General features: G+C 39.7%; 1 protein-coding gene across 1 annotated transcript; it reads right to left on the reverse strand.

The window, feature by feature from the left end:
* Window positions 1-17: 17 nt before the first annotated feature.
* NSN1 (GTP-binding family protein) lies at window positions 18-18,512 on the reverse strand. Its single transcript, XM_087666357.1, has 9 exons — window positions 18,361-18,512; window positions 18,026-18,267; window positions 17,452-17,593; window positions 17,193-17,366; window positions 2,505-2,719; window positions 2,078-2,342; window positions 969-1,148; window positions 659-873; window positions 18-451 (listed from the first exon to the last, which is right to left on the reverse strand). The coding sequence occupies exons 1-9, from the start codon at window positions 18,377-18,379 to the stop codon at window positions 161-163; spliced, it is 1,743 nt and encodes a 580-aa protein (XP_087522483.1). The 5' UTR covers window positions 18,380-18,512; the 3' UTR covers window positions 18-160.
* Between the last annotated feature and the right edge of the window lie 4,214 nt (window positions 18,513-22,726).

Below are 22,726 nucleotides of genomic sequence, written 5' to 3' on the forward strand. Positions count from 1 at the left end.
TATGCCACCAGGAAAGATACAAATAACATTGAACGCCAAATGTCATTTCCAATAGTGACAACTATACTTGATTGCAAGGATTAAATACACAAGGCAGCTTTTTGCCTATGCAATGCCAACTCATCTTTTACAGAAGGGCCAATGAACTACCCCCATAACATTAGTCCTCCATTGCATCCCCATGATTGTAATCTACTTGAAAATCATAATCACTGCCACTTCCATCATCAGGGTCAGTGATCTTCAGAGTTTTCTTCCTGCGTTTGCGTTGTGCCCGGGCCAAACGAGGCTTTAAAATCCCTTCTGCATCATAAAGCCTTTCGTTTTGACTCTTCAATTCATTCGCTTTGCGCTGTCGTGGCACAACAACCTCTGCAGTGTCCATTTCACTTACTTCATTGCTGTTCTGTTGATCATCTTTCTCAAATTCTTCTTCTTCGCTGTCTTCCAACTATAGAGAAAAGAAAGCAAGAGACTTGTACTGTCTTAATTGTTGAACAACAATGCTTTCAGAAATAATACAACTCGATTTCATTTTATACATGACAAAACTCTTAAGACATTTCATACTTATCACATCCAATCCATTGATCTTACTACAAGCTTGACATTAGAAAGAACATGTTTTGGATGGTACACCTATTGTTGCTCAGTATACCTTCAAATCGTGTATGTCCATTGCCACCGGAGGATTTGCAGGTACCTCCATATGTGTGCTTTCTAAGAGTGTTGGCAAACTTGCAATTACGGTTGACCTCTCATTCTGATACACTTCCTCAATGTTGAACTCTGCACTCCACTCAGAAACTATCGTTGCCTCTACCTGATCACCATGAGCTCGCACAGGCGGCAGAGTGTAATAAGAAATCTTCCCTATAAAGCAGTATTAGTATTTGTTAACCAATAAAGTAATATCCAAGTAATGACTCGCCATTTGACATGCTTCAATATTGTCTTCCTTACCGTACCTTCATTCCAATCCTTGAGAACAATTTTGGCAGCTGCAGCTAAGTCCATCAAACCACCTTTTTTTAGCTTTCCACGAACTGTAGCCACTTGCTGCAAGAACTCGTCTGGTGTCTGGAAGCTTGGAATTTTGTATACAGACATTAACTTCTCCCTTGGGCATAACCTCAGAATCTCCTTCACTGCAAAATTATATTTTAAAAGAAATTCATTTAGGATATACATTGACACAAACAAAAGGTTACTTGCATACAAAGGCCAAGAAGTGCACATCTTGAACAGTTGCATAATATGGCCTAAAAGTGTCTCAATCTAGGAGGCTTTACACTCCTATTAATATGGGCAAATGCCCAAAGACACTGTTTCATGCAACTATGGTGCTGTGCTATCTCCATCTGATCAAAGAGAAGGGAAAGGAGGGAACAAGGCAGGAAGAGACATGAATCCCACACAGCTTTTGAAGACTCCTGGAGTTCTTTGTTGATCAAAAAGCAAGTTATTCCTCCAGAGTGGCTACTTGGTTCAGAAGTACAAGATCACAACCTGTCAATCTTTCTAGGTCAAAAGCAATGTAGCCAAGAGTTTCGGAAATGGGAGGTTTCATACAAGTTCCATATGTAGGAAACAGTTTCTTACAAGACACAGTTAAAAATAAGTACAGAGTAAATAAACAAAAGCTTACATACAATATGATCTGAAACATGGCAATAAATTCTGATCAATATCAGGAAAACTCCACCATATTATATGGACAAAGAAAAGCTGATCCACTTCCTTATTTCTGAAACATTTCACACTGTTTGAAACATGTATTGTAGGTATGAAAAGCTTAAATATGCAACATTTTCTATGTCTCAAACTGTAAGAAATGTGCAACATTGATCAAGAGCTTAGGCTTGGGTTACCTTAAAAGACATGAGCCTAGGTTCCACTCCTAACCTTGACTTGACTTTTATATAGATATGCAAAATTGAAGCTTAAATACGGTAAATGGATGTTTAAATGCTTTGCAACTCTATACAAGGCTCCCTTCTTTACAGTTCCCACTTGTTTTTGGCACTCTTGAACCATCAAAGACCAAAGACTCTTCAGAACATTACAGAGCCCTTACCAGGACTGATGGGATCTTCCAGCTGTTCAATTCTCTTGCTATTACGCAGCACCACCGCTTCCTCATTCTCATTTGCCTTGCTCACCACCACTCCCGGACAATCAAGTAATTTGACATGCTTATCTAGCTGAACTTCTTGCAGCACCCTTGTTATACCTGGTGTAGCTCCCACATTCACAGCCCGTGACCGTGCCATACTGTTAATCAAACTGCTCTTACCAACATTTGGCAGACCAATAACACCAACAGTGATTGCAGTCTTGAGCTGTCCAGTCATATAACTAATGTTAATCTGGTCACTCATGTCACAACCATACATAGCAGCAAACAGTTGGAACTTCAAATGGAATATAACAGTAGAAAACAAAGAATACGTCCATTCATCACAACTGTAACTATCAGAAACTTGACTCAACGTTTTCCTCACCTTATTATTTCTGGAATAATTTTTTAGAAGCTGAAGTAAAGTTTCTGCACCCTGGCAATCACTACTAGATGTATTAGTCACATCAGCACCCTTCGCACTCCGCTTTTGACCAAGATGTGCCCTCTGTTTTTGAGTACTGCATTTGAAAGCCACAGTTGGTAACTCCTCTCTTAAATACTTCAGCCATTTTTCAGCCACTTCTCTTGGTACCAGATCTGCACAGCGAAGATGATGAATTACTTGTTAAGCAGAAAAAGTATTAATGTAAACCTCTTGCAACCAAACAATAGCATTTCCATATCAATCAAGAATAATCAAACAGCAGCACAGACAATACACGCCACCCCAAGCTGAAGACTGCAAAACAGGAGATATATACAAGGGCTGTATGAGTATGAACAGCTTAGAGAACTCTCTCTACACAAATCTGAAGAACAATGTGACCCAGGGGTAGACCAGCCTAAATAGGCTGAAATGATAATATGATGTGATCAGATCGGCCAATAAAAACTGCCCGACTGCTGCACAATAATGGCAAACTGCAGTAAACCAATACACTAATAATAAAATGCGGCGAAAAAATGCTGCCTGTCACATGGCAAATTTGCCCGACCTGCCTGGCCTGATCTGTGCCTGCCCAAATTGCTGCCCAAACCTGGGGACTGCGTAAAACTGCTGTTCAATCTGCTCCTGTAAATGGTAAAACTGCCTAAACTGCCCTTATCTGCCCTGTGCATGCTTGTGCCTGTCCTAGAGGTGGCTCAGACCTTGGACATGGCATGAGGCTGAGGGATCTGGAATACCGACGAAGAACGGCTTGAGAAAACACCTTGGTAAACAAATCTACCACATTAACCTCTAGCTTACAATACTGCACATCAATGGTCCATCCAAGATCTTCTCATGAATGAAGTGATACTCAATCTCTATGTGCTTTTTCTGTTGGGGGTAGAGGCACCTGTGCCTAGCCACCTGTATATCACTACACTAAGAGTACCCACACTTCTAGACTCTGCAACTGGCGAGCGCCCATCACTGTCACTTCATTCTTTATTCTTTCAATGACATTTGAATAAAGGAAAGGCTAGTCATATATTGTGACTATTGGAGTTTCCACATCTCTCTCTCTCTCTCTCCACCATAGCTCTTGCTTCCGCTTGCATACTTCCACTCCAGGCTCAATCCCTTCATTTTCCTAGCATGAAATATAGGATTCTGTGCCAAGGCTATGCAACTCTGGACGTTGCATAAGAGTGCAATTGCCTTGATCTACTCCTCCAACAACCTCCGAAACCAAATGGTCTCACAAGTGGTAAAACAAGCCGTTCGATACTCAATCTCTATAAATGAAAGGGCATTTCTAGGCTGCTTCTTGCAGCTCCAAGAAATCACACCTATACGTAGAATAAAGCAATAGCCTATCCAAGATCTCCTATGATCAACGTCACCAAGAAGTATTTCATCTTGAAGCATAGTTGCCAAGGGTTTAGGCATGAAATGAGTTTCCAAAGTTTCATATGAGTTTCTTAAAACATAAGAAATGGATCTCTTTCGAGATGAAAATTATGAAAATTTTATATACCTATAAAAATACTTCTAGCCCCATGGAAAGCAAATATCTTGAACATAATTCAACATTATATACTAAATCTAAGTGTACAATCAATAGATCAACAATTTACATAATACATATAGGGTACACCATATTCCAAGATTCATTGTCCAAATTTAATATTTCATGAATATAAAAGAAACATGATGCCAAAGATTTACTCAAAACATACATACTACAATCAATGTCAAGATAGCAATAATAAAAGCTGCTAATAGACATATTCAAACTTCAAACGACAATAAAAAACAAAAATCCTAGACTAAAAATACCATATACCATAAAGACCAAATCTTAAGTCCTAAATTAAAAATCTTGAATCAAGCCTCAACAATATCCATATCCTCATCCACACCCATCTCCTCATCTGACTCAATGCCATCAACCTCATTCCCACTACTACCGCCACTCCCTGAAGACTCCTCAAATGCATCTCAACAACTCAAGGTGTCTCTAAAGTACTTACACCACCTAGAGCTCCTCTCTAAGATCATGAGACACAAGGTATAGTAATCTCCTCATGCAACATAGTATAGATATCTCTCTCCTCACGTGGAATATCTAACACTTCTTTACATTTCGTAATATCTATCTTGTTGAGGTTCAATTAACAAGACTCCATGGGATAGCCAATTTGCTCAAGCAATCATAGATTGCAATGGCCAAAGACTAATCTCTCCAATTGTTGTGTACAGAGTCTATTTCTCTTCTTAGTATGGAGCAAAGCCCATATACTCAACTTCCTCTGAAGGCCCAACGCTATAATCTTGTGAGAGTTCTCCCATTGCAATACATCTTTGAAAGAATACAAGTTAGAATATTCAATATCATAGAAAAATTAATAAACAATATGTATTATGAAAGTTGAATGATGGATCAAATGTTTGCTTTTATCAAGGTAAGTGCCTCGATATCGTATTTTTCCCACCAAGAGCCTAGTTGCAACCAAGTCTCTTCTAGATCTGTAGTGCATGAGACAAATATACCACTCAAATTGCGAAAAAGAAATATATTCAACCTCTAGTTTCAAAAGTATATTATCGTTGTCTTCCATAATCCTGCATATATACTCATTCTATCTATCCTCTAATTTCTCATGGACATACTACTAATCCATCCATAGAGGATAAATTATATAAGCAATGGCATGGATGGGCCTATGAAACCAATCCCAACATTGGTTCCATATGACTTTCAAATCCTTGACTCTTCATATAGAAAAGAAAAATATAATGAAATCCCAAATTTTGAAATCCCATAATGACATCCTCAATCGTAAGGTCTAGGCTATGTGTAGCACAAGGTTTCAAAACAATGATAGGAAACTCTTCTTTTAACATCTTTCCAATAGCCACACAATTTGATCCATTATCTATAATCACTTGCATGTCTCTTGGACCTATATCAATAATTGCTTGTCGCAAATGAGACCACAAGCAATGCACCTATGATACATAGAAACATAGTGCCTTCGCAAAAAGAAACGAACATATTGTAGGCATTTCTCTTTCGCGCATCAAACCATCAATCACAAAGCACTGTGCATCCATATTTTTTCCATGTTTCCTTCAAATGCTCTAGCTCTTTGATCAAGGCTTCTTTCTCATAGCAAAGCTTCTTAGTGTGCAATATCTTATACTTCAAACCCTCCCATTTATACCCATTGTGAGAGATCGCACAAATTGTCAACTTCCATTGAGAAGTCTAAAGAATGTAAAACAATACACCACATTGTATGAAATCCCTCTAGAAGCTCCCCTTAATCCTTGTCTCCTGCAATGATGCTTTCATATCTCCTTACCTATGTATCGACAGTGTGATTCTCTAAGCTAAGGCCATGGTCCACATGGAGAAAAACCTATCACTTCTGACTCTATAGAGTCAACCTCATTGTTTGCATCAAGAGAGATCCCCTGAGATGCTAGAAGTGCTAAGAGCTTTGGATCTGGCTCTCATCCCATACATTCATTCTAACAATGAGAATGTCCAACATTTGGGCTTTTCATGACTGCAGACTGTCGTACGCATTTTTGGACACTCTTGAACAAGGCCTAATCCCAAAGCCCTTTGTTCGTGAGAAATGAGCTTTCAATCTTTGCACCACACCCTAGTGATACTGCACAAAACTTCCACACCCATTTTGCTATCCAACTTCCATCATATCATGAAGCATCAACAGTGACATTACTCCACAAAGCAATGTCCTTCCTCTAAATGATGATAATCCAAGTTGTTTGACAAATAGAAAAGTAGTTAATAAACCATGGATATTTCAACTTGGCATTGTGGACCATGGTTGTGTCCAATCTCTAAACCAATAGAAAAGAAAAGGAAGAGAGAGAGAAAAAGAAGTATGTGAATAGGAGCATAAAAAATAGATAATTCATGAATCCTTACTTTATCTGTAAGCATTGTCAAGTTTCAAGACTTGCGAGTTGTATCACACATATTCCGTGTGATTTGTTAAATAGATTGGGTCCAAGTGTGAGCGGATAGTAATCATGATTGTTGTTTGCAAAGAATGCAAGAAGAAGAAAGAGTAATGAGTCGTGAGTTGTGAGTCGTGACTTACCACATGTAAGAGCAAACCAAGCAATAAACGCATGCAAGAGTAAATCCAAGACTCAAGCTTAAGTTAGAAGATCGACCAAGAGAGATAACAATAGCCAAAGAGGAGTCAAGGATTGTCCCACATGAAATTGGGAATTCTTGATTCTAATCAAAATTTTCTATCATTTATTCAATAAAAATTAGGGCTTGGCATGGAAACATGAAATTTTGAGATGCATTAATCTTGTCAATAACATTTGATTAAGTTATCAATCAAATGTGCAAGGTTGATTAGCATATGTAATGCACATGGCAATAATTTCATGGTAACAAACCAAGGACCCTAAGGATGCAATGGATGGGTGTCAAAGGCAAAAGTTCTAATAAGTCATGCCAACTAGGTTTTGGTGGTTGATTGGTGTCAATTTTGACCCTAGATAGTTGTTTAACCAATAAGTGTCAATAGTGACACTAGAGACTAGCATTAATTAATTAATTAATGCTAATCTAAGGATTAACAGAGATTGAAGAATGAGAGAGAGGGAGCTATTGGCCCATTATTGGATCAAAGAACAACAATTTGCTGCAAAAGATAGCCATCTGGGAACCTCAACAAATAAGGGACAGCAAGGAGATACCTTCCAAGAGTTGGCAACAACATTGCTGATCAAGCAATAGCATTTTGGAGGTGCTTGGCGGCAAGTAACTCCAGTAAATGTAAGTTGGAGCAAGCAGCAGGCAGATTTCAAGGTTTTCTCGCAAAGAAAATCAGATTTCTCTCTCATCTTGGCTTTCTCTCACCTTTAACCCCTTCTCAAGAGATCTCAGCATTTCCTAGCCATTCTCAAAAGAACTTAGCCATATTTGGTGGACAGCAAGGATTTCTGTTGTAAACCATAAATTTCTGCAAAAACTAGGGTTTAGCAACCACCTTGAGACCCGTGCCAACAAGATAAGGCATTGTACACTAAAATCAACACTTGCAATTTGTTGTATTGTCAAGGATTTCAAATGCCCAACCATCCATTGTAAATTTGGGGTAGCATTTGGCCAGTTGGGGTCCAATTAGATCAAGTCCTTGATTTTCGAGGCAAAATTGCCAATTTTTTTTCTTAATTGTTGGATTAGCAAGGGGCTTTTGGATCAGCCAAGGAGATCGTGAAATCTCCGCTTGTAATACATCTATTGGCAATTGAAGTTAAAGAAATACCGAAAGAGGTGCCAATTTTGGGGCCAACAAGGTGTCTACTGTCCAAGATTATTAAGGTAAATTGTGCATTTCAATTTATGTTTATCTATTGATTGTTGTAATTAAGTGTCTGATCAAGAACGTACCACCCTTTCCAAGAAGGAAGGCTAGTTATAGAGCTTTTCAAATTTGAGCCTCCTTTCTTTAAATTTCTTTATCAAATTTTCATCCTTTTTCAATTTGAGCTTACCCATGGCACCTATCATTGGGATGTCAAGATATGGCATCGCAATTGAAAATTTCTGGAGTGTCGATTTCTCCATTTGGAAGACAAAGATTCAGCTCATACTTATGTGAGAAGGCACATGGAGAGTCGTTTCCACTATCAAGCCAAAGCACGTTCAAGGCAGCGCACAACTTCATCGAGAATTACAAAAACAACAAAAGAGGTATGGGATTGCCTTCAAACCACATTTGGGGAAAAAATTAATAATTTCAAATTATTCATAAAGATACAATTATTTAGTATCTCCTACAATCCTTCAAAGACTCTTAAGCAACATCTTAATCATTAAGTCTTCTTTACCAACAATTGACCACTTCCAATAGCCATCTGGATGATGACAATTGACCACTCTCAGTAACCATCTAGATGATGACGATAAAAATGATTCCAATAGCCATCTGGATGATGACAATTGACCACTCTCAATAACCATCTAGATGATGACGATAACAACGATATACTTCTTAATAGCTTGATGAAAGAAGCACAATTCCATGAAACTGTGACAGCTCTCAAGTTGGCTCAAGGGATGAAATATGAAGAAATGGTCACCATCCTTTCAAAGGACGAAAGGTGCAACAAAGATGTTGACATAGTACCAACACCCTTCTACACCAAGAAACAACCACCCAAGTGTCGATACTACAAGCGTATTGGCCACACTATTGACCAATGCTACAAGAAGAGAGACAAGCAACATGCCCAATATGTTATTGCTAATACCTTATCAGATAGTGACCCTAATGAGCCACCTACTAATTCTAACGACGCCCTTAATGTATCTATTCAATCACTATCTCTTGACAATGCTAAACCCTACCAATATGCTTTTTGAATCAAATCCTAAATAAATAAATAATGTGTTTTGAAATTAGGCATTGGCCATGCCAATGCATATGTTAAGGTCTTTCCAAACACTTACTTGCCCATATTTTTACCCAAAAAGATTTGTACTTTCCTTTTATGATTCCATTAGGAGCTATATTTTAGCAGGGATTGCAACCACTTACACATAACCTCTGAGTTGATCCCAAAGGCTATACCCATGTATTTGACCTATGATCATGTACCCAATGCCTCTGAGCCATGCTAGCTTTTAGACAGCCTCTGAGCCGTACACACACGCCTCTGAGCCATACCTTGCTTTAGGTCCTTGAGCTTTTTGGTAGACAATGTCATGATCTTTCTCACGATATATCTCTCTCACTTGTGTATCTCCTTTCCAAAATCAATGTACAGGATAAGACATGGTCTCTTAAAGGTAAGATCTTCACTTTTTCTTTTTTCCATATGTTTCGTGTTACAAGTTTAACCACCCATGATCCAAAGGGAAGATTGGTTACATTCATTTATCCCTCTATGTACACACACATTACTATGTGTGTAAGTGCGTGTTTAGGTGTGAAACACCTTTTACACCACTTAGCATTTAATAAAGATCAAAGGTGTAAGTGGATACCTCAACCTATATATTCAAGCCTTATCACTTGTACTTTCATCATAAACTATCACATCAATCTATTCAACTTGTTATGTACTTGCAAAAGTTCTCTCTCTCTCTCTCTCTCTCTCTCTCTCTCTCTCTCTCTCTCTCTCTCTCTCTCTCTCTCTCACATGGAGCTTCACCCTCCATGCATTTAATAAGGATCAAAGGTGTAAGTGGATACCTCAACCTATATATTCAAGCCCTATCACTTGTACTTTCATCACAAACTTGTTAGCAGAGTATTTGTCAGCTCATGTGTGAGTCTGAGCTTGATCTGAGCTGGGCATTTTTATTAGGTATTTTAGGTATTTTTCTGGTGTGGCATTTTATGCCATTGGGGTATTTTATGCACCAGTCGGCCAGCATTAATGCTGTCCGACCAGCATTATTGCTCCCCACTTTTTCAGCCTATTTATACTTAGTGGCTCCCCCTCAGTCAGTCACTTCATCTTCACCATCTGCAGACTCTGTGGAGAGAGGAGCCAGTGCCAGTGCCAGTGCCCACGCAGCCAGTGACTCACTGTTGTATGCGACTGTCTCGTGTTCAGATATATGGATTCCATTTCCCGTGCATACATCTGAGTTCTCATCTGTATCGTGTTCTTTTCTTTTCTCTTTTTGTCTTGTGTTTCAGCAGTTTATTTCAGCACATGTTTATGCTTCCACCGCTGCTCCACTTCTAACATGGTATCAGTTTTCAGGATTTGTGTTTCTGCTGTGTTTTCTTGCTGATTTCAGGACTGTTTTGTACCCCTGCTGATCAGACGACTGCTGTCGCAACCAGGCGACCTGTTTTGGGGCTGTTTTCAGCCTGCGTTTTTTGCAGTTTTGCCATCGCCTGCTGCCCCCGCACCCTCTGCTGCCTGCGTTTTTCATCTGCAGCTGCTAGCGACAGTTTTCTACCTGTTTTTCTCCAGTTTACAGCCTGCGTTTTGCTGATTCAGCATCTCTTGTGGCTGGGTGACTGTTACTTCAGGCCGTTTTCTCTGTTTTTGGCAGTTTTTGACTGATTTTTTGACTTTCTGCAGCAGATTTTGTCTTCTATTGATCAGATTTTGGGTTATATTGCATGTGAACTCTCATTTTCTGCAGTCTGTGCTTGTGTTTTGGCTGTGTTTCCTCTCTAAATTCCATCTCTTCTCTACTTCTCTTCTTATCCTCTCCATATGGCTCCTCCATGCACTTCCACTGATGATAAGTTACATGGACCTGATTATCTCACATGGAGTGCTGTCATGAAAGCTTGGTTTGTGCAGAAGCGGCTATGGTACATCGTCTGTGGAGCTATTGCTCGACCTCTCCGTCCTTTTCCTCTTCCTGAAGACTTTGATGAGAACCACCCTGAGGCATCCTTGAGATTACAGGGGCGGCTTCCGGCACATTATGGAGGCGAGGCTTATGTAGCTTCAGAGAGGGGTAACGGGAAGAAGAAGTCGAAGGCCCAGTGTTACCACTGTGGCAAGAAGGGACATTTGCGGAAGGATTGCAAGAAGTTAGCGGCTTCCAGGAAGGAGCAGAAGATGAAGCGGGATGCTGACTCTACCGATGAGTCCTCTCCTTCATCAGACTCCGACTCCGATCCTCCGACCAAGGTGAAGTCCAAGGCGCGGAAGGGATCCTCTTCTTTGGATCGCGGGAAGGGATTGGTGGCCCCTTCCTCGGCTGCTTTCTAGTGGTGGTGATGAGGTCATCCCTCACGACTCTCTTGTGCCAGAGAGGGAGTGTGAGCGGGTGTTCAGATGGGGCAGCCGCGCCTCATCTATACTTTTATACAGGTGCACAGGTTCCAGAGAGGGACGTCCCTGACGCATCGACTTCAGTCTGGCGGAATTAAATCCTGGAGCTGGGATTGACATCCAGGTTCATGATGAGCTGGTTCTCTGACAGAGAGCGGGAGGCTTTCGTCTAGAGCTCACATGAGGGGACACTTTGGTGGTTTGGCCAAAGGCAGGGACTCCATGGTCACCTATGTTCAGAGGCATTTTGACAGGATGGTCTTGTATGCTACTGCGAGACATTGGTGATGGACACAAAGACATTCTATGATCTTCTCTATTTTCAGGTGTTTGGTACGATCGACATCGACATCAGGTTCTCTCCGAGGCACCTTGGTGGTGGCTTGATCACCCACTACTTGGGTATCCATGGTTCTACTTGGTGGTTCTATGTTGTATAGTTTCTGATCCCTTTTCATTGTACTATTGTATTGTATCAGATCACTCATGATCTGAGAGAGGGTGTTAGCAGAGTATTTGTCAGCTCATGTGTGAGTCTGAGCTTGATCTGGGCTGGGCATTTTTATTAGGTATTTTAGGTATTTTTCTGGTGTGGCATTTTATGCCATTGGGGTATTTTATGCACCAGTCGACCAGCATTAATGCTGTCCGACCAGCATTATTGCTCCCCACTTTTTCAGCCTATTTATACTTAGTGGCTCCTCCTCAGTCAGTCACTTCATCTTCACCATCTGCAGACTCTGTGGAGAGAGGAGCCAGTGCCAGTGCCAGTGCCCACACAGCCAGTGACTCACTGTTGTATGCGACTGTCTCGTGTTCAGATATACGGATTCCATCTCCCGTGCATACATCTGAGTTCTCATCTGTATTGTGTTCTTTTCTTTTCTCTTTTTGTCTTGTGTTTCAGCAGTTTATTTCAGCACATATTTATGCTTCCACCGCTGCTCCACTTCTGACAAAACTATCACATCAATCTATTCAACTTGTTGTGTACTTGCAAGAGCTCTCTCTCTCTCTCTTTCTGTCTCTCTCTAACATGGAGCTTCACCCTCCATAGCTTGCCCAACATCAACAATTTCTAACATTTTTGAAATGCATTAACATTTTCAACTATTCCTACAATTAGAAAATGTGTTTCTTGGCAACTATGTCTTAAAGATCTACTTGACTCCAATAACCTTCTTATAAATAGACCATGGCACAAGGTACTTAGTGTCATTCCACTCAATGGGACTCCAACTCCTACTCCATGGCCTTCTGTCAATGATCAAACTATAAGACCTCCTTTGTCAATGTCAACTCCCTATCCTACATGGCGCAATCATTAAACCATAGCTAGTACAAACAAGCTCAATGAAGTGTGCATGGTTCCTTCAAGATTGCCACGAGCCATCTTGCAACTACCACTCCTCTAAAAGTCCATCTATCACTGCATCATGGAGTGTCTCAGAAGCCCAACAAGGTCAAACCTCCTTTCCAATGTTGACTCCCTATCCTACATGGCACAAGTTATTAGATCATAGCTAGTACAAACAAGCTTAATGGAGTGTGCATGGTTTCTCCAAGATTACCATGGGTCATCCTGCAACTACCACTTCTCTATCAATGCATCACGGAGTGTCTCAAAAGCCTAACAAGGATGAGGTCGATACGTCCCTCATCGCTTTGCCTCTACCGAAGACCCTAAAACACCCACTCGCAACAAATCCAGAGAGAAAGCCATCTCTTCATTTTTAGGTGGAGCCTCAAGAGGCATAGGATCCATAAGCATTGCATCCAATGCCTAACTATCACCTAGATCTTCAAGAATAGGATGCTTGACACCGCTCTCTAATCAACAAACCACCCCTCTTAGCTTGTATAATCAGCCTATGAGATGGAATCATAAAGCCTGTATGACTAAGAGCTATAGCTAGCAAACACCTATCTTTTAAAAGCCAACTCAAACTTATCTCTTTGCTTCTTGGGGATGTGAATATAAACATCACACTTGAACATCCTACGATAGGAAACATTCAATTTTAAAGAAAAATGTCTCAAAAGGAGCCATACTAGACACAGCTGAGGTAGGGGATCAAATTGAGGATAGAAACTACAGTGGCCACTACTTTGGCCCATTGATACCAATATGTCTGTCGATGCTCCATCATAGTTTAAGCAATCTTGAATACGCTTCTTATGCATATCATGGGATGGTCTTTAGTAAGCCCCACATTTTGGTTTCTCAAGATGTGTCTGCATTGTATGTTATACATATTGCACTCTGCTCCTCTTTATTACCATCACTAAATCACATGGCATCCTTAGAGAGAGTGAAGGCGGTATGGTTGGGCATCACAAAGTGATGATAACCCTTATTGTCTTCCATCTTCATTCTTTTTACTTTGGATTCCATTGCCCGTTCGCGAGTACTCTTCAAATTCATTGTTCTTTCTTGTTTGATATTCATCATGTTATGTTTTACACCTTGTCTTCATTGTTTGTGTTTTTAGTGTGCACTTTCACAACCCCAACCTTTGATAATCAACCAAGACTATTGAGTGCCTTCAAGAAAATCCTAATGTCAATCCCAATCAATGCTCCAACACTAGCATAGTCACAAGTAACGATCATTTTTTGACTTGAGAATTGTTGTATGGTAGCTTCTTTCCATCCCTCATCTCATTACATGTGACTATATCATCACAAGTGACGATTATTCCATGTTGCCTTGTGTCCCCCCGGCCCCATTCCATTTTGTGTCACTTGTAACTATGAACCCTAGTCATAGAAAGTAGAATATGCTAATGTCCATCTCAATCGATACTCAAATACTAGTCATAGAAAGTCAATCAACACGACTACCATAAACCAATACTCTTTTTACTAATGATTCCTTACGTGTCTTAACCCTTCAATGAATCAAATTTACTCCAACTACTATATTCTCAGTTACTCTCACCACCTAGTACCTAACTATACAAGTTATTAACAACTTTTGTCTTCGACAACCACTGACATCTCAAGCCTTGGACCCATCATTATGACATAACTAGCTTGCACAATGCATGTACCTCACATTTACATATTTGATTAACAAGTAATATCAAATGCTAAGCAATGCATCAAAATTAGTGTCCCCCATGATAGTCTCTCATTGTTATCACATTGCAATCATTGAGACTCTCACAAACCAACACTCTTTTTGCCAATAATCCTTCACATGTGTGGTTCTTCAATGGGTCTAATTTGCTCCTATATCCTCATTTACTCTCACCAACCTTGACCAACAAGCTTTAAATCTATCTCAATTACATCCTCAAACTAAGGTGAATTCAAGCACACAAAGCTACAATCACTTCAAATTTGATCAGCGTGGCATTAAGAAAGGTATCATGGTCTCTCATTACTATTACACTACTATTATTCAAAAATTCACTTGGATCTCTGTCCCAATCCGATTCAATTCGTCAAGTGAGACCTCAACCCTAATTCTCCAACAATCTTAAAAGCTTAACCCTAACCAATGCGCCTTCAATTCCTTATCAAATTGTTATAATTCAAACCCATAAACTCACTTTAATGCTTTCAATGACTCAAAAATCAAATCTGCATGTGGACATACATTTGCCTTGATGTCTACTATGAATCTTCAATGATTTAGTCATCTAAAACAATGGGCAAATTAGGGTTTTTGTTGGAATATCTTCAACAAAAGCAATTTGCATACCCAAAATGACTTGTAAAAAAGTAAAAAGTATGCATCTCATTTTACTACTATAGCTCTCTAAACTTGAGCCGTTCCAAAAATGTGTGAGAAAGAGAGAGAGATTTCCAAATAGCCAAGATCAAGTTTTCAAGTGAATAGCACGCTGCTCCTTAATCAGATCACACCTTTTTTAAAGAACTAATTCATGACTTGATCATCAATCATAACTGAGTTACTCATCAATCATAACTGAGCTACTCATTAGGCCAAACTTAAGCTTAGGGCTTGCTTAATAACTTAAGAGTCGTAAGTGAGCTACTTATTGAGCAAAACTTTCAATGTAACTCGATTCTAAGTTACGCATTTCCAATTTAAAGAAAGTTTCGCATTGCACCTTATTCCTTTTACGCTCTCATTATACTATATAGCATGTGCACTTTTCCATCGCATGTCCTAGAGTCTAATTTCACTACTAATATAATACTCACTATGCCAAGAGCTAAGACTACTGAAATTAGAGTTCAAATCATTAATCATTAAGCCCATTTGTCAATCCGATGACACAACAAGCATACTCTCTTCAGCACAAACCAAGCTTTCATAAGGATTATACTCTTAGGTATAATAGTCAAGACCTTAGAGCTTATCCTCTTCATGGGGTTGCCATAGAGAAAAGTTGGAAAATAAAAATGAGAAAATTTGGAATACCTAGAGCCACTGAGTAATCAAGTACCCAAGAGACAACTCAAAATTTAATAATTTACAATAAATAGTTTAAGAAAGACCACTATATACATGACCAATGAGAACAATGAACGAAGTTTAGTAAAGAAATACTAGATTAACACAAGTATAGAGATAGCCTAAAATTTGCAAAGAAAACATTAGGAGTGTTACAAATACAACTAGATCATTGTGAACTTGAACAATAACACAAAATGCAAAAGAAAAAATTGATGAATAAATGAACGTAGCAATATAATGAATGAATTGAATGTGGATGCTCAAGGAGCAAAGATTATCCAATAAGCATTGTCTCTCCTAGGAATAAGTTGAGGATGAGCGCCAAAGAGTATCATTCTTCGAGTTCGAATCTTGAGTGTAGCAAACCACATATCATGATACCAATGCAGCACAACAATTGATGGATCAATCAATGTAGCAAATGATGACAATGAGTTGATCATCGAGCAAGATGCGAAGACACAACACCAAAGTGGTTGTAGATGTAGGGATGGCACCAAAAATGGTAACAACAACCAAATGCAAGGTTTATGGACACACCGCACCACACCAAAACAATTTCTATCATGTCTAGAGTTACTTAGGAGTAAATTCATAGGTTGAAGGTAGATACAACTATGGTGAGAGTTTGAGCAACCTATAACAAGTTTAGCAAGAGATGACATATACACACTATCTAGGTGTTATGAGAGTAAATTACTAGGCACAAGTTGGTTATTCAATGTATCACTTTTTAAAAAAATTAGTCAATCACCAAATCCTCGTATCTAAATTGTGCATAAAAGAAACCTTGTGGTTCATTGTAAATCAAGACAAGTTTATCCTATTTTCAATCTTGTGAATTTATCTTTGTACAATAAGAATGAGACAAGTAACAAGTGTGCAAATGGGAGCTTTAGTTCTTCTTATCTTTTGCCTATTTCCTTGCTAGCTCAATACTTTAATGTCATTCAACTTTTACAATCAGCACAAAGTGGAGACCTCACATCTCCTATTGTTTCCAATCCATTGAAATGGATACAATCTCCAAAGGTAAGCACAAATGCAGTTTCATTGCACTTAGTGTAGCTCCCACATTCACCCTTAAAACCAAACAAGGGTTCTCAAGGTTGCAAACATCCATACGAACAAATCCACCAAACTAAAGTTTACTGACTAGCATGGTCTTTTGCAACTTTTGAGCATGGTATGGCACAGCATGGACTAAAGGCGCACAAACTTAATTAAGAATGTTGACAAGGTTGTCATGACATCCATCCTAACCAATCAAACAAACTGAAGCCTACTTACTGGAGCGGTCTTTTCCAACTGTTGTCCATGATGTGGCACAGCATGTACTAGAAACACAGAACCTTAGACAAGAATGTTGACAGGGTTATGATAGTTTGAAGCCGTACCTATTTTGTTCAACAATAAAACTAGATGCTTTGTGGGGCCAGACTTCAAAACAAGCCTTTCCACGTCCTTACACCTGGACCCTGATGGATCACGAGCATCCAGAACTTCTAGTATCACATCAGAAGCTTCTATCACCTTGAGCAACTCTTTGAAGAAAGCATGCTGAGAGCTGTCTGTACAGAAACAACAAATGACATTCAAATGAAAACTTGAGCCTTGGATACTCAGTTATGACTAATTGCTGCATACTATCAGGACCTTTACTCATTGGCACATTTGAAGTCCCTTTGGCAGATTTATTTCTCTTCTCAAACTCAGAAGTCTGATTTACAGCAGTTTGAACCAGCCCAGTGAGATCCCCATCGCCATTCTCGGGCAGACCAAGCTTCCGCCTCTCAGCCTATATAAACAAATAAAACTTAGGTTTAAGTCAGGGACACCCACAGATTCATTGCTACATCAGGAGTATATGTTGCATCATGAGAACAGGTTAAAGACCAGGTACACCCACGGATTCATTGCTACATCGGGAGGAGTGTATGTTGCAAGATGAGAACAGGATTTGCAACAGCACAATGAAGTGCCATGGCCATGACATGTGACACAAATCTCTCTCTCTCTCTCTCTCTCTCTCTCTCTCTCTCTCTCTCTCTCTCTCTCTCTCTCTCTCTCTCTGTGCATGCGCACGGGCGGGCGGGCGGGCGGGCGGGCGTGTGTGTGTGTGTGTGTGTGTGTGTGTGTGAGAGAGAGAGAGATTGCATATCCTAATTTACACCATCCACACAATCACCACAAGATGTGAGATAGAGTAAGAGAGGGGGACAATGCATACCCTCTCTTTTTTGGCCTTCTTCTTAAGTTCCATTTCTTCTATTGCACGCAGTCTACGCGCCTCCAAGGCCTGCAGCTCCTGTTCTTTGAAGGGCCATGCATTGGGAATCCCAGGGTCCTTTTCCACCGGCTTCCGCTTCTTCCCGAGCTTCTTGGCCTCCTTAGCCTTCTTGCGATGATGGTCCTTCACCTTCCGCAGAATCTTATACTTCTTGCGGAGGGGGACACGCTTGCTCTTGCTTTCTATAAGAAATTGCAGAAAACAACACACAAAAAACAGGTAAGACAACACCACAGCCCCAAAAACAGAGAAGTAAGGTCGAGGAGATGTCGTACTCTTGCTTTTCTTCACCATGGCTAAAACCCTAGACCCTCAGACAACCTTCGAATATTATCTGAGTAGCAAGTTTGCTGGCAGGGATGGCTTCTATATATGCGTTTCTGTTAATTATAATTCATCGATGTTAACTTTCATTAATAATTATCAATGATGATGATGATGCCTACAACCGGAGGGCTTGCTGGTTTTTTTTTTAATGTGCTTTTCCATTCAGATAATTAAAGAAATGTTTACATCCACCTTTCAAGCGTTTCGGGCCATCGGCCATTGACCGACATACAAAATCAGGGCATTGAGCTTAGCTTTTTGCCAAAAAGCTTGAAGATCCAGTGCTCTGATTCTATATTTCTAAGTATCATAATCAGTTCAGCATGAAGGGACTCAAACCAATTGACTGGGTTGTTAACATGGGCACTTCTGAAAAGTATATTGTTTTTTCTGCTCCAGATATACTTCATGACTATTGTTGAAATAAGCAGTGTCAATCTCCACGTGGCTTCATCTAGGTTGGCCTTGTCGCCAAAGAAAACTGTCCAAGGCCAAACTCGGCTTTGAGATTTGCACCATTTAGCCACTTCCTCACTCTGTGCCAAAGGGGTTTCATTACCGAGCAATCTAATAGTAAGTATTTTTCATCCTCTTCATGTCTCTTGCACAACGGGCAAAGTGGAGAGATGGGGATCTTTATAGCCAAACTTGCCCTTAGGGAAACTTCTTGATAAGAAGTCTCCATCTGAAGCAATTGAGCCTATGTAATGGTGTGTTCTTCCACACTCGCTTAGCCCGTTGTTGCCATGTGGCAAGAGTGGGCAAAGAGCTGCATTTCTTCCATTTATCCTTCACTATGAGAGGGATGGCCATAGAGGGAGGGCTAAAGTTTTTCAAAGACTTGCATTTGATAAGGTGTTTGTCCGCTTGGCTAGTTAGTGCAAGGAGGGGCGGTGAGTTCTTGGACACCGGTGAAGTGGGCCAATCATTTCTGAGTTGTGCAAGAACACTCTGTAACCAGAGCGACTCCTTGGTTGTCAAGCCGAAGCTAGTTTTGACAAAGTCAAAAGGAGACCAATCATTGCAGGTAGGGTCCCAAAGCTACGACGAGAATCTTAAGCATTTAGTAGCTAATGCTTTTGCAAGAGATCTATTACGAAGCACAGGTGAGCCTAAAGGATCAAATGGAAAGGGGTTAAGCCAAATTGATGAGGTTAGGGCTTGCTGGTTTATGCCAGCATTCTATGTGTGATATAGGGGATCTTGGCATCCTTAAATCTATCACTTTTTTTTAGATTAATAATGATAATTAAGGATATATTGAAGTTTAGTGGTATACCCTTATGCCACCAATAATAGCCACAAATTGGCTTTGTTTGTTTCACAATTAATATTTTGTTACAAGTGAAGCAGAGTTGCTATGTTGTGCAATTGAAACGAACAAATTAGCTTGGTTCATAGCTACAACAAAATCATTAATCAATTCATTATCATCAATCAAGCTCAAACAAATTAAACAATAAGATTATTGAGTCAAAGTTTTTATATATAAGTATGTATTAATTCATAAAAGAAGTCTATACATTATCATTGATTATACAAGTTTGTGATCACTATCATATCAAGGAAGTCCATGTCTACTTCTAATGTTGCCCCCTATCACATGCTACTCATGACACATTGACAACCTTCATATAACATGATAATGTGCTTCACATGACATGATGCCATGCTTTAAGCTTCCATACCTCCATACCCATATCCATTTTTGAGTGGGTCAGATAGATAGATAAAGATAGATTGTGTGTGTGTGTGTGTGTGTGTGTGAGATAGAGAGAGATTATGCTACAAAATTAATTAGCACAAGGATAACAGGCCCTACGCATGCAAGCATAAAACTATACGCAAGTAGAGTTGAGCATTATTCAGCATGGAGAAGATAGAAGTTATCAATAGATCATTGATGGTTTTGACCTACTATTGGGTGCTCTCATGCTTGCATAGAGAGAGTGAGATAGCATGAGAATGTTAACATAAGAAGCAAAGAACATGTAGAGGCATGTTGTTTGCTCTCCTACCCAACTTGTATAACCACCTCATATCCATTATGTGTCAAACTTCAAATTTAAATGTATTACATGTATACACAATCATTATGTTGGGGGTAAAGGCACATGTGCCTTAGCCACCCTATATTTACTATATACATTGTACCTGCACACTTGTACACTACAAGTGATAGGCACCCATCATTGTCACTATGTTCTTTATTCTTTTAATGGCAATGAAATAAGGGAAGGCAAGTCACACATTGTAGCTGTTGGAGTTCCCACACACTAGTCTCTCTCTTCTTGCTTGAATCTCCATAGCTCTTACTCCCTTCTCGATTCCACTTCCACTCCACCTTTCAACTAGTATCAAAGTGGGCATTTGAGAAGCTTCATCATCACTTGCTTCAACCCAGGAATAAGAGCTTAACTTCAAGCTTCCATGGCAACCATTGATTCATTCATTCGAGGCATGTATTAAGTCTCACCTTGCTCCAAGGCTATCAAGGCTTGCTCCAACACTTCAAGAAGGTTGTTTGGCCACTGGTTGAAGCCTCATTGTGGTTAGTAGCTATTGCCATAGCCCCTAGGCTAATTAGCACGATTTGCCTCTATATGGACAACCCTCTGTCCTTCATCTACAGTTGCTTCTAATCACTCTCCCCATTGCTCCTGAAACCCCTTGGTACTACTCTTGTGTATCATAGACTTGGTCTAGAGAATCATTTGGAGTGGCGTTGGTCAACCATTGACCTACTATTTGAAACAGTCTACTATCTACCATGTGGAACATCACACAATGAGTTCCATAATGCTTTGAGGATACTTTCTTGATGCTTGAATGTTACGAGGATGCACTGAGATGCTATTTAGATTGGATAGAGCTCATTTAACTCAATTTTAGCAAGGTTTATTGCTGTAATAGAGTTTGGATAGCAAGCATACAATAGTGAAGCTTTATGCTTTGAATGCCTACAAGCGCTTCGGATATTCTACATGCTTATATGGATGCTTGGCGTTAATGTATCTACCGAGATATGCTTATGATGCACTTTGAGCTCTATATTTGAACTCCATTGGGTGTATTTGGACTTTGGACATTTGCTTCAATGATTCTTTAGCTACGGTTGAAGACATATTGGATGTATATACTCTTGAATGTACTTATCATGTATCTTGGTTGCCCAAATGTTATAAGCATTATGTATTGACCTTTGCTTGGCTTTTTGACATTTTAGATTCGCTTTCAATGGAAAACACTTATACTTTCCTTACAAAGGTTGGTTCTTTAGAGACAATGTGAGTCTCTTGCCTCCTATGTTCATGCTTAGTTGATATATATATATACACTGTTCTTGCAGACACTGACTCTTGTGGGCTAATTTACTTTTGAGCATTTGGATACTATGCACTTATCATTGTCAGTGGGTTGTCAATGGTAAACGCTTGACACGCATTAGTTGTATGTATCTATGTATCCAACACGTTGTATGTCTTGATAGTTCTTAGTACTTAGTTACTACATCTCTAGTTACATTCTATATATCCTAGTTGCTTCCCAAATATTCCTAGCAGTGGGAGCTTACTCCATTGGTCATTTGCCTACAAATATATAGTCATTTACTACAATTTTATGGACAGTAATACTAAATATTGTTATAAGCAATTTCTTTGAGATCAAACACCTTGTTTTGAGCATTATACTACCTATTGTTTGTGGACAGCTATATACTCTTTTATTCCCCACCTCTTGCCCTCCCCTTTGGCTCAATTTTGGGATTGTTTTGTTGTAATTATAGTAACCCGTACTCTTGTACTTTGTAGTCATTTGCAGACATAATTGCAGGTACTTCCTGTTGCAAATTAGAGTTGGAAGCATGAGAGAGCGTGCACAAGAGGGAGAGAGAGAACTCAAGTACAATAACAATATCTTGTTTAGTCAGTTGTTCAAGGTATAACTAGTACACTCTCCTCTACATTGAGTGCATACTTTAGGTTGTTTATATAGCCTCTGGAGGAGTTATGGTTAGGTTTTCCTTTGTCCTCTAGTCCATTTACACCTAGCTACCCTTATCCTCTCCAGTGTAAGGAGAGTTCCTATGCTTATCTTTCAACACCCCCCCTCAATGCCATGTGGCATTGGATAAAACATGATAGGATGCCTCCCCTTAATTCACAATGAGATGAGATGCCTTTATAAATCAGGCTACAAGAAAAGGTTATAGGTAGAGAGTGTTACAAGACTTAAAAGAGTCAGTCATCTGTGGATTGGGAGGCAAAGTTGGCCTCCAATTCATGAGGTACTTTTGGAACACTGGGACACTTA

The sequence above is a fragment of the Lygodium microphyllum genome, chromosome 25 (assembly GCF_053477565.2).
Source record: "Lygodium microphyllum isolate KBCC chromosome 25, Lygodium_microphyllum_v1.1.10, whole genome shotgun sequence".
Lineage (NCBI taxonomy): Eukaryota > Viridiplantae > Streptophyta > Polypodiopsida > Schizaeales > Lygodiaceae > Lygodium > Lygodium microphyllum.